This window comes from Rosa chinensis, chromosome 5, assembly GCF_002994745.2.
Source record: "Rosa chinensis cultivar Old Blush chromosome 5, RchiOBHm-V2, whole genome shotgun sequence".
In the NCBI taxonomy this organism is placed as follows: Eukaryota; Viridiplantae; Streptophyta; class Magnoliopsida; order Rosales; family Rosaceae; genus Rosa; species Rosa chinensis.
In genome coordinates, this window is record NC_037092.1 from 56,759,784 (window position 1) to 56,771,796 (window position 12,013).

The following is a 12,013-nucleotide window of genomic DNA, read 5'->3' on the forward strand; positions in this document are numbered from 1 at the left end:
ATAGATTAGGATTTCTCATCCCTAGTTGAATACTAATATGTAATTTGTTTTCTACAATAGATTAGGATTTCTCATCATAGTTGAATACTAATTTGTTTTCCCATGTAGATTAGGGTTTTCTATCCCTACTTGATAAGAATATCGGGGGGCTTAAAAAACTACTATACTCCGTGGATAATTACGTAGGAAGTTTTTTTATTTTTTATTTTTTATTTTTTTTGTTAATTTTTTTTCTTTTATTAGTGAATTGATCATTTTATCTTTCTCAAATATTTCAGTTTAAATATTTTTTAATAGCCCAGTACCATTTGGTCTTGTGACATAAGTTTCCTTTTTGTAAGTGGGAGGTTGTGAGTTTGACTCACAAAAAGACTAGTTATTAATATGATAAAAATATATATATATATATATATATTTTTTTTAATATTTGAGGGATATTTTGATAAAATTTTTCTGTTTTGACTGACAAACTCTATTCTCTTATCTATAGGGGAAATGATCATTTACCCAATTTTAGGCACCAAATTGCCCACTTGCTCCACTAACATTTTTTTAACCTCATTTACCCAAAACACTCTAAGGGATTATTTCCCTAATACCCAATTAATTTTTATTTTTTTATTTTTTTGGGACTTTTTGCCCTCTCCTTCTTTCTCACTTAGAGAGAGAAGTCATCCTCCGCCTTGCTGTGCTTCGGTGACCAGTGGCCGGCCGCGGTCTCACGCGACCGGTGACCGGAATCCGGCGACCAGTCACCGGAATCCCAAATCCGACTACCGGACTGGTGACCAGATTCCGGCGTCTGAATTTATTACCCCCCAATAATTTTATTATTGCCCCCCAATAATCATATTATTGCTCCCCAATAAACTTGTTATTGGGGATCAATAATTAGTGAAAAATGAAGATGTTTTGAATTTTGAAAGCTTTCGGAGGTTTATCCATATAAATAATTTTATTATTGCCCCCCAATAATCTTATTATTGCCCTCCAATAATTATATTATTGCCCTCAAGTGAATTGCATAAACTCCCAAAATCAAAATGAATACACTAGAGACACAATTGATCAATTTATATGTTTAATTGTACATGTTTTTTTTTTTTCCTTCCTCATTCTCGGAGCTCAAAGTATACAAAAAAAAAAAAAAAAAGTATTCTGGGCACCCATCGGATTGTGAGGCCAGCTGTTTTTTTCGCCGGTGCTTCCCAGAAGACAAATTGGAGGTCGTGACTGGATTGGGAGGCGGAAGATGCTACCGGGGGTTGGAGAATTATATATAATTAGATTTATGTTTTAGGGAAGAGGATGCAGGGTAGATAAGTATGTCATTCTCATAAAATAATAATAATAAAATAAAATAAAATAAATAAACTAGTCTCTTCTATATGCCATTGATCCAGAATAACCCGTTCAAATTTAGCAAGAAAAGGTAAACAGTTCGGGTGGGAAGGCAATAAAAGGCGCAGGATCCTAAAACATTTGGGCCCAAAAGGCCACGCATTAGTCTTTACGATACGATCACATTCAATCCGGAAAATCTTTTATCTCGGAAGTTCATTCCTGCAGTCTCTCCCACACCATGGACTCAGGATCCGTCCACAGCGAGAATCCGGTCCAAGCTGAGCAAGAGACCCACACTCAAGGTATGCATGCTTTTTTGAGCTTTTTGGGTTTGTGATGAGGATCATCTGGAATTTCGTATCTATATTATTCTTTGGCTATGTTTTTGTGTCCCAAAATTCTGATTATGTATTTTCTTTTGGTTCATGTGGTTGAATTTTGTTCATTTTGGATAATTTAGGGTTTATGGTCGGTTGGGTTTAGTTCCACAAAAGTCCCGAGTAAAACTTTGGGTGTCTCTTGCGTTGGTTTCTGTCGTCCAGCGGCGCCCCAACGCTGACGAAGGCTCTCTGCCTAGTCGGAGTATGGTGGTTGCAGCCAGGCGGCTGGTTTTTATTTTTTATTAGGGTTATATATTTTTTGTTAGGTTTTTTGGTTACTGTTAATAAGGCCCAACTCCTTTGAGCTGGGGTTGGGTCACGTTGCGATGCCACGGTTATGGCGTCATCCGGGGGACGATTAGACTTATGTTTGGTTTACTCTTGTGGTCAATCTGCTGATATGCGATCCTTGCATGTGGTCTTGGTAGTTTTGAGACGTGGTGTAGAAGAGGACGTAGTCTTTTATGCTCTTGATTATAGGATTTTACTAAGAATCTCGGGTATATGTGATTTAAGTAGCCTTGTAAATGGGCATATAGTGGTTATAGTTCAGCCCTTATTGGCTCATCGTACCTGTAACTGCCTTCTCTTTGGGGTTTTGGTCTATGTCCGAACCCCAACCACCCCCCTCCCCGAATGTATGATTTCCGTGATTGAATAAATTTCTTTTTCTCTGAAAAAAAAGGGTTTTTTGTCTGTTTGCCAAGCCTGAAATGGAACAAATTCATTCTTTGCTGGGAATAAGTCAGATAAAAATTATGCCCACTTGTAAAAAAATGGCTAAGGACTTCAATCTAAGCTTGAAGCAGTGGTTCTTGTTAAGTTTTCAAGTGTTTGAATGAGAGAATAGGAAAGATAAGGCCTATGCTTAAATTCATATACTTCCTTATATGCTTCTCAAGCTTATGCTGGTGCTCCAAACTCTTGGAGAAAAAACATAGCTCTCGTATGGGTATGGATCCCCAGGCGAAGTAATCATACCAAATAGGGGTTCTTCCGAGTATTTGTCTATTTGGCTTAATGTTGCAACTTCATACATGTATTTAAGTCTCTGTTGCAAAAAAATATTTAACTGTTCCCCTTGAGATGCTTCTTATTTCTTCCCCAACACTAGTACAGTAAGTACTCGAGTCTTCTAATTAGGTGTGTTTTTGAATTTTGTTTTAGGGTTTGTGCTGAGGATTATGTGAGTTTTTCATCTATAAGTTTCCTTGATAATGTTTTCTACCTTGTATTTTTGTATCAACATTCTCCCTTTAGAAGATATTTACTATTGGTCTATGTAGGAGGTAAACTCAAAGAGAAACCCACTGACCAGCAGGGCAAGTATAAGGACCTAAAAATCTACATAGAAGGTATGCTTTTGATCTTTGTTTTAGGGTTTATAATGAATATTATCTGGACTTTCATAACCATCTTTTTTGTGTGGTTAGGTTTTATACCTATACTTCTGTGTATTAAGATTCTTCCTTTGGAATAAATTCACTTTTGGTTCTTGTAGAGAAAGAACTCATAGGGGTAGAACCCAAAGAGATATACAAATTTCACCTGGGACCAGATGACGAGAATCTAACCCTGCGGATTGATAAGGACCTGTTGATTCATATTCAAGGTATGCTTTTGATCTTTGTTTTGGGTTTTGTGATGAAGATTATCTGGAACTTTGTACCTATATATTTCATTAGTTTTACTTTAATTTCAACTATAATTTTGTGTATGAAGTGATTGAAGTCTCTTCCTTTATAATATATTTACTTTTGGTTTATGCAGGAAAAGAAGTCAGGGTTGTACAACTCAAAGAGAAATTTAGACGCCCCATAGGATCAGCCTGGCAGGGCGAGAATCCAGCCCAGCAGATCAATAACGAGATCCATAATCCAGATTTGTTTTATGGTTTGTGATTGACATCATCTGGAATTTTATGCATATACTTTTATTTTGTTGCATTTTTATTTGTGCATATCAAGCCCTTTAGAATATATTTTACTTTTGGTTTAAGTAGTAGAATTTTGTTCATGTAGGAGAACATCATTATTTTATTTGATTAAAATAGTTTTTAATTTATATGTTAGGAAAAAGCTAACCAGTATCTTTAAAAATAAATGGTACAAGTTCCTTCTCCAGCAATAACAAAGGGGACATTAAATGTCCATAACCGCTAGCACATAATCTGACATTGAAGAATAGAATACGGTACCTGCAAAAATGACTCATTGATTTATAGAACGTTGCAGAAAGAATTCCATTACTTATGTGTTCGGTTGTGCCCCACCCACATCCAAGTTTGTAATTAGTAGTATGTGCTCCAGAGTATGAATTGATGGTGGTAGAGTAGGGAAAATAAGTTTGGTCTTTTTATAGTCTGGAAAGCTTGGGTTCCAAGTTCTATAATCATACATTTTCTCTAATAATCACAATCATCAAATTATGGTCACTTGAGTGGGATAGTTAGCCAATTTGAGTTGGGACTTACTTCCTTGGCTTTCAACTTCCTGATCTCCACTAGTCCATAATTTCACTCTGGTCATTTGTGTATATAGTTACCATTTTAATTGACCAGTCTCCCTGCCCTCAATTTTAGGTTTGCCTAGAGGTTATCTAGTTTTGATCTGCAACGTTGTAATATTGATATGTTTCTTAACAGCTTTTGCAAATCATCCGGCAAAGAGGTTCCGTTTTGCAGATGATGATGATGATGATGATGATACTGACCTGTGTCACATATCTGGTATGCTTTTGATTTCTGTCTTGGGCTATGCGAGAAGTATTGTATGAAATTTGCTTGGGCTCTGTGTGTTGAGGAAAAGAAAGTGTTGTGTTTGTACTTTGTAGTGGTTTGTGTATGAGAATATCTCTCTCTCTCTCTCTCTCTCTCTATATATATATATGTGTGTGTGTGTGTGTGTGTGTGTTTGTTTTTCCAGATTGCTAATTGAGTCTAATTCTCAACAAAATTTCATTGTTAAAGTTTTGCTTTTATTTTTGGGAGTGACTATCCTTGAAATCTAATTGCTACTAATTTTTTTCCTTTCGTTCTGGAATACTTCATTCACTTTTCTATTCGAACTTGAATTAGTGCATTTCCTTTTTGCAGTATCGTGGTATGACTTTCCTAATGGCTAATACATTATTTACTGCTTACTTGATGGGAATAGTAGTGGAGTATTGAGTAGTTGGCTTGATGTTTAACAACTCTGAGTAATGTTGGCTATTTTTTTTTCCTTGCACTGGACTTATGATGCAGATGGTCCGAAGATCAAGGTTCGTAAGCTGTCATAGTATGATCAGCGCCTCTGTTGTTTTAGGGTAGCTTTGTTTTGACCTGCTTTTTATAAAAGCTTGATCTATTTCTTCTTCTGTTCTGTGCTGTAAGAATGTCAATAATTATGTTGTTCTGTGTCAACTGTAAATTTGTAACAGCAGTTGCATTTTGACTAGGTGCCTTGAGAATACGTTGGTGCTTCTATGTTTTCTTCGGTACAAGAAAAAAGAACAAGGCTATAAAGAGCCTCCAACATCCTAAACCCAAACCATTAAAGACGAGCATTAGCAGCAGACAAAGGAAGAGAATAAATCCAAGTAGCAATACCAGTAGAGTGGGTTGCATCAATCAGAAAATTTGCTTCACTCCAGACATGATTTTTTTTTAATCAATACATAGTAGTTTTTCATTCATCTCAAGCCAAAATGACACGAATACATACCTTTCATTGCCAACACAACGGGCAAGTAAGAAAGTGGCATGCTAGCACCATTGATTATACAATTAATGCTCACTTATTAAAAGTGAGCCTATAAAACTACGAAATAACATAGACCCACCCAAAACATAAAGAAAATAGTGATTAGTTGAGTCAATCTTCTGTCTCCTAGATCCCAAATGTGAAACCTCTTAGGATTTGAACTCATCACATTGGCCTTCATATTAGAAATTAGCTTGAGTACCTAAATTGGTTTGGACACCCATACTGAATTGGAATTCCAAATTGATCTGGACACCCAAACAACTGAGGGCACCCAACACTGGTGCCTTGCTCCACCAGTACTGCCACTATCTTCCGGTCAACGCCAACGTCGTTAAAGTGCATTGCCGCAACGTGCAACAGTTGTGGTCTTCTCCCTGCATCTAGACGTAACCTCCCCATGGCGTGGCCATCACATTGGTGCCATTGAGCTTGAGCGCGTCGTGAAGTGTGTCAAAAATCTCCGACGGGATGAGCTTCCATGACATGAAGACATTGGCGGCGTTTTGAGCATCGTGGGCGGCAACCAGGATCAACCCTGAGCCTAGGCGAAGCAGGCCCAGGCCTAGAGCCTCAAATTTTAGGGGCCTAAAAAAAAAATATATGTAAACCTGTAGATATATTTTAGGGGCCTCAAATTCCAAAGGTCTTATGTGCCATGTTGGCAATCCGTGTGACCTTGCTCTTAACCAATCAGTGCACAACATCGGGTCCTATAGATTAGAACTCCACTGCTTTTCTAATTCCATCACAGAGCAACTCCCAACCCACACTCTCTCTCAAATCAGGTCTGTGTCCAGGTCAAGCAAAACTGGGCTTCAATTTCCGGTAGGTAGGATCGCCTGGTTTCTTAAGTCCTGCCAATACGCCGAGCGTGTCGGCGCTAGAGCTCTGGTGTATCTTTCGGCTGTCCTTGAATACCTGGCTGCCGAGGTGAGTTTTAATTTTTCTTAATTTGCTCAATACTTGTTCAATTGAGAAATTACGGTTTCGGGAATTGGGGATCTGGATTTTAGGGATTTTGTATTTGTTTTAAATTAATTGGTTTTCAAATCGGGAGTTTGGGTTTCACATTTCTAAGTTTAATTTTGATATTTGTAGCTAAAGATTGGAAATTTGATTTTGGGTTTAAGGTTTGTTGAAGGGTGGAATGATGTTGATTTGGTTTTGTTAGCTTTATTTTTTGATGGGTTTTGCATTAGATGCTTAAAGTTTTGATCTTTAGGTTTGTGCTGATTTGGTTTATGAATTTGAGAATTTTGGTTTTGGAGCTTGCTGGCAACACAGCTAGGGACAACAAGAAGAACCGTATTGTACTGAGGTGTACAATCTCAAATCAGCTATGGTTTCTTGTAGAACCACCCTATATACTCACAGATGTAATATGTATACAAAGGCTATGTTGGCCGTTTCTATCTAAATTATGCATCATAAAATATCAGAATTTGCCCTTTTCTATTCTCAACATTACGAGTTTTACTTTGTTCTTTGATGAACTTGCAATTGCCCAAGGCATGTAGCAGTAGAGTTTCGGGGCCTCGAATTTTTTCTTGCCTTGAGCCTCCTTGAGCCTCCAAACTCACAGGGCCTGCTCTGGCTGCAACGCCGGGGATATTTTGAAAATTGAATTGGGGAAATTGAGTAATGGAAGTTGGAGTGAATTAGGGTATAAGAGTGAGAACCTGTAAGGCATTGAATTAGGGAAGGAAAGGGAAAAGAAGAGAGGGAGAAAATAGCAAGAGAAGCCGCCTCTACCTTTCATCCCCGCCTCCAGTTACTCCAACTTTAGGGTTTCAACCCCGGCTTCATCGACACCGTTGGCCCTGCTGTCTCCAAGTTCAGAGTCAGCGACGCTGTTTGCTCAGTCGCAGCTGTAACGCCCCAAACCGCACCTCACCAGCTTGGGCACGTCACAGTGTCGCGGGGCTCTAAAATATAAACTGAAAGCTCGATTCACATTCTAGAGGACCGCTAGGCATTTTGTTAGAAAACTTTTTGCAAAACACAACGGAAGCTACCAATGTTTTTGAGGTGAAAATCCTTGAATCGTTAGGCTCAATTTGTTCGTCTAGACTTGAAACTGAATGCTCACTCAAGAGGTACAAAATTTAAGGAATAAGAATTTAGCTAGATTTGACCCAAGAATAGTTTCACACAAGTTCCGGGACACAAAGTTTGAGAAATGGAAACCAAAATAAAGCCCAGAAGGTGGTTTACCAAACTTGTTCTGCACACCCAGCTCCGTCCGCCATTGTCCCGTCACCAGTGCACAGTACCTGCATCCATACTGTTGTAGGGGTGAGTTTTTGTCCTCGCTGCTCAACAGGAACTCTACCTCAACTAGACTCAAAACCAATAAACAAATATTTGGGCTGCCCAGTATGAAAACATATTTAAACCAAATATTTAAAAGAACGACAAACTTTAATGTTTTTCAACTTGAAAACCGATGCATGATGCTTATATAAATACGGCGCCAAAACCAAGTATTACCTGATGGCCGGTCCCATAGACCCACTACAAGACCTTACCTCAAATTTATTTATCACCAGGTAAGCGTAGCGAGAGCATCCACTACCTAGCTACACACACGTACCGGGCCCGTTATTACGATCGGAATACCCGGACGACCGGCGTAACTAACCCTCCGGAGGTTAAGGGGATCGAACCCAAGGAAGTCAGAGCCACCCTTCGCTCTCAAGCCATCACACATTTTCTCACGGATTGGTTAGTATGTATTGCATTTTACATAACCAAACCATACCACTTATCATGCATCACATTAATAAAAATATAAAAGAAAATCACCAACCGAGGAGAGTCCTGAATCCCTACCTGGATTCCGATGCTTTCTCTCACGTACTTCGAGAGTTGCGAACCTTCTGTTCCTCGGGTAACTGAAGTCCTAGATTTCGACATTCCGATAGTTAATAACTTTTGAATAGTTAAACGAAATCTCGACGATTAGTATATCGTCCAAACCAACTTTTCCTGGTTTTACCAGGAGTTGACCAAGGGTTGACCACTTTGACCATTTGACCATGTTTGACCAATCGAGGTAGACTCGATAATTACCTAAATTATTGAACATTGACTTGAAGTTACGTTATCGACCAAACATATATTGAGTGCACCCGATTACTAAGGCCACCCAATACATGTATAAACATTAATTTCTTTCCTCACTTATTATCAAACCACGAAATACACAAGCAAACCAATAACGACTTTACTAACGAAAGATCTCGAATTTACTTAACCGTTTTGCCGCATAGTAATTCCACGGAATTTACTATGGACACCCAAGCTTTATAGCTTCACCATATTTTTGATTTTTCCACAACCAATTCATTAATCATAACAAGACTCAATCCACAATTGCAAAAGCAGCAACAGATTCCACAACTTAGTCAAACTTACTTCCTAATTCAAAAATAAACTCTAAACACCCAGATTAGGACACTCTGACCAAATCGATAACCAGAGGAGCTCCAATTTCAACCGAGCTAAACCAAACTCATTTCAATAGCTTCTGATCAATACAACAAGAACAAAGCTCTGATTCAAGGTACATAATTACCTTTGAAAACGATTCCAGCCATACTTAGTTTCCTAAAACACAGCTGGAACTGGGTTAAGGGTGAACTGATGAGTTTGATGTCCACAGCCCAGCAACATTCATGATCTTTGGTCTGTAAGTGAAGTCGAGCGAGAAACAAAGCCCAGCAATGCCGGAAAAGCTACCGGCGTCGAAGAATTTCGACGGAGCCGAAGTCACCCAAGAACGAAAAACATCAAAACTTAATCCAATTCGTAAACTATGTACACAAACGTGTAGAGCATGACGAGGGGATAGTTTTTCATACCACTTGCAGCTCCGACGGTGGCTGGAAATTGCAGAACTCGCCGGAGAGACTCAGACCTTCTCACTGACATTTCTCCCTCCTCGTCCGGTGCATGGGCAATCGAAGACCATAGGCGTGACGGCGGCGACGAGACGAGGCGATAGACATAAATTTCTCGGCCAACGGTGGCCGGACGAAGTAGCGCTGGTCGGACCCTGTTGCCGGTTTCTGGGTTTCGTTTCGGGTCAGAGAGAGAACTCTGATTCTCTCCTCTCTCTCGATCCTTCTGGATCTCCCAACAGAGCACACATATATAAATAGACTGACCCCATTTAAGGATGAACGGCTAGGATCAAGAGGTGGAGTCGGTGGATGGCTAGGATCGCGCCATCTGTTTCCTATTTTCGTAATTTAATTTCTAAAATTCCTCAACTTCGGAAAATAGTAAAAATAATAGTTCGGGTCACCGGAAAATTCCCCGAAAATTTCCACGAACTCGTCGTGACGTGTACTTCATTATCCAACTTCTAAATTGAGAATTTCACTTCACGAAATTTTCTGAAAATATTCTCGAGTACTTTAACTTTTATCGAAATCGATAAGTAAATTATCGAACTATTTCACTTAAGCTCGATAAATTTTTCCGGGGCTCACAGCAGCGCTCGGGTCTTTTGCCCAGTTCATCGTCGTCGATCAGTCACTTCGTTGAGTTTTGAGTTGCGTCTTGGTTATATACGCAACTTTGATAATTATACTTGAGTTGAATTTGATTGCGGTTTGATTGTGGAAATTTTTGGTGATGGAAGGTTTGGAGTGCCGGAGGGGTGTAATCTAGTGGCTGCTGGGGCCACAAGCTATGTGGCCACCATATGAGTCCCAGAGCTACCAGCGTTGAGGAGAGAGATAGAAGAAGAAGAGGTAACAACAAAAGAAAAAAAAAATTAAAAAAATATATATATGTGAGGGTATAATAGACATTTTGGCGAAAGGGAGGCCACGTCAACAATTTAACTGAGATTTTGACAGAGAGTTAACGGCAAAAATTTATTGTGTGAAAATTGAGAGTTGGAGGAACATTTTGGTGAAATTGAAATGTCGAGATTCTATAAGTATTGTATTCACTCCCCTTTGAAAAACAAGTGTTAGACTAAAAGTGCACCTATCACTATCTATTATTCAGTTTGCAAATTGGATTTGAACTTTGATCATAAATAGGAGATGTATGTCAAGTACAATACCTAGAAACCTATTGAGATAATTAGATCAGCTCATGGGTTAGGAATCCATTAGTTCAATTGCAATTGTAATCCAAATTAGTGTTGCATTAGGCTTCTTGTTATTGGTGACTTGTTTTCTAAGAAACACTTTTATGGGAGGATTCTTAGGATCATTAACCTATATATATATATATATATATATATATATATATATATATAGATGGTATTGGTCCCTGCTCTCTCTGTAACAAAGCATAAAGTCCAGAAAGGAGCTTGAATCCAGAGTTGAGGAGAAGATCAATCGTAGTATCGTACTCGTTGTCAAGGTCAATTCGTGCAGCTCCAATGGCTCCCAACACAGAAGAAGGTTAGCAAAATAAATCTTGTATTTTAGTTCATATGGTGTTGATTAACATTAAGTGTGTTTATATTCTTGTGATTGATCATGGGATTTGATTTGCTCATTCAGTTTAACAATTGGTATTAGAGCATTAGGTTTTCACAAACATAAATCAATTTTTGGAAGAACCAAAGTTTTATTTTCAGCAAAAATTTACAAAATCTTGTTCTAAACCTTGCTAAAGAAAAAGGCCACGAGTGGGCCAGTTTTCAGAAAACCTTTTCGGCCCAAAACCCGCAGGCGCTGATCAGGACCCAATCCCATTTAGAACTTATAGGAGCATAAATGATACAAATATAATGTGGAATCCTTTACACTTTTCTTAGTTATTTCCTTTAAAAAGTCAGTTTTAACTTTGTTTTCTTTTTAGGTAGTTCGTGGAGTGATTCAAGAGAAATAAGAGCTTAAAGGGAGCAACGAGGCTATGGAACATAAAGTACTGATGTAGAGGACTAATTTTCATCAACCTTTTGGCCAGAAATTACAAGGGAAGTCCACGGAAATTGTTGTGCAAAACAGTTGCTGCACAGCAGAAAACTGCAGTTTCAGAATCAGCTTTCTGGGAACAGTTTTGAGGAGAAATTCTTGCATCCTTACAGCTGCACGTATGAAGAAAGGACCAGCGAACCTTAAAGACATGATGTTATACTTCAACAAGAGCCAAAGAACTGGTCAGAAGTGTCAACGAGGCAGCAGGAAATCAAATGCAAAGCAGGCTTCCCGATAAGGTAGAAACTGTCAGGTTTTCACGAAGCTTTTTGGGAGATCTTTTCCGGCTATTTAATTGAGTTTCTCCAGAAATTTGTTTATCAATATAGAAGATATGATTTCATAGAACATGTAGGAGTCAAGAACCATCCAGAAACTTGTCAAGACGAAGTCGTTTCTTGTCCAAGAATGAAGCTTCAGAGTCAGAAATCGAATCCTAGTCGAAACAGGACTGTTTGGCAGAAATCTTTTGTGGACGAATTTTGGGTGCATTTTTGGAAGGTTATTGCTGCTGCAAATATGAAGGAGAGTCCTATAAGGATTCCTCAAGTTTTTTAGAAGATTATTAAGGCTTGGAAATCATTTAATTGTGCAC

General features: G+C 38.6%; 1 protein-coding gene across 2 annotated transcripts; it reads left to right on the forward strand.

Moving 5' to 3' along the window:
• Positions 1 to 1,385: 1,385 nt before the first annotated feature.
• LOC112167436 lies at positions 1,386 to 5,373 on the forward strand. 2 transcript variants are annotated; one of them, XM_040506992.1, is made up of 7 exons: positions 1,386 to 1,646; positions 3,011 to 3,079; positions 3,226 to 3,336; positions 3,495 to 3,617; positions 4,369 to 4,452; positions 4,969 to 4,985; positions 5,145 to 5,373. In XM_040506992.1, the coding sequence occupies exons 1-7, from the start codon at positions 1,583 to 1,585 to the stop codon at positions 5,160 to 5,162; spliced, it is 486 nt and encodes a 161-aa protein (XP_040362926.1). In that variant the 5' UTR covers positions 1,386 to 1,582; the 3' UTR covers positions 5,163 to 5,373. The 2 variants fall into 2 exon arrangements, with proteins under 2 accessions (XP_040362926.1, XP_024160225.1); XM_024304457.2 differs by having other exon boundaries at positions 1,387 to 1,646; positions 5,163 to 5,372.
• The last annotated feature ends 6,640 nt before the right edge of the window (positions 5,374 to 12,013 follow it).

What these genes read in the sequence shown, in the direction of transcription:
- LOC112167436 (XM_040506992.1), top strand. Translation starts at nt 1,583, where the DNA reads ATGGACTCAGGATCCGTCCACAGCGAGAATCCGGTCCAAGCTGAGCAA. An exon ending in GCAAGAGACCCACACTCAAG is followed by an intron (nt 1,647 to 3,010) that starts GTATGCATGCTT and finishes TGGTCTATGTAG; the next exon opens with GAGGTAAACTCAAAGAGAAA. An exon ending in CCTAAAAATCTACATAGAAG is followed by an intron (nt 3,080 to 3,225) that starts GTATGCTTTTGA and finishes TGGTTCTTGTAG; the next exon opens with AGAAAGAACTCATAGGGGTA.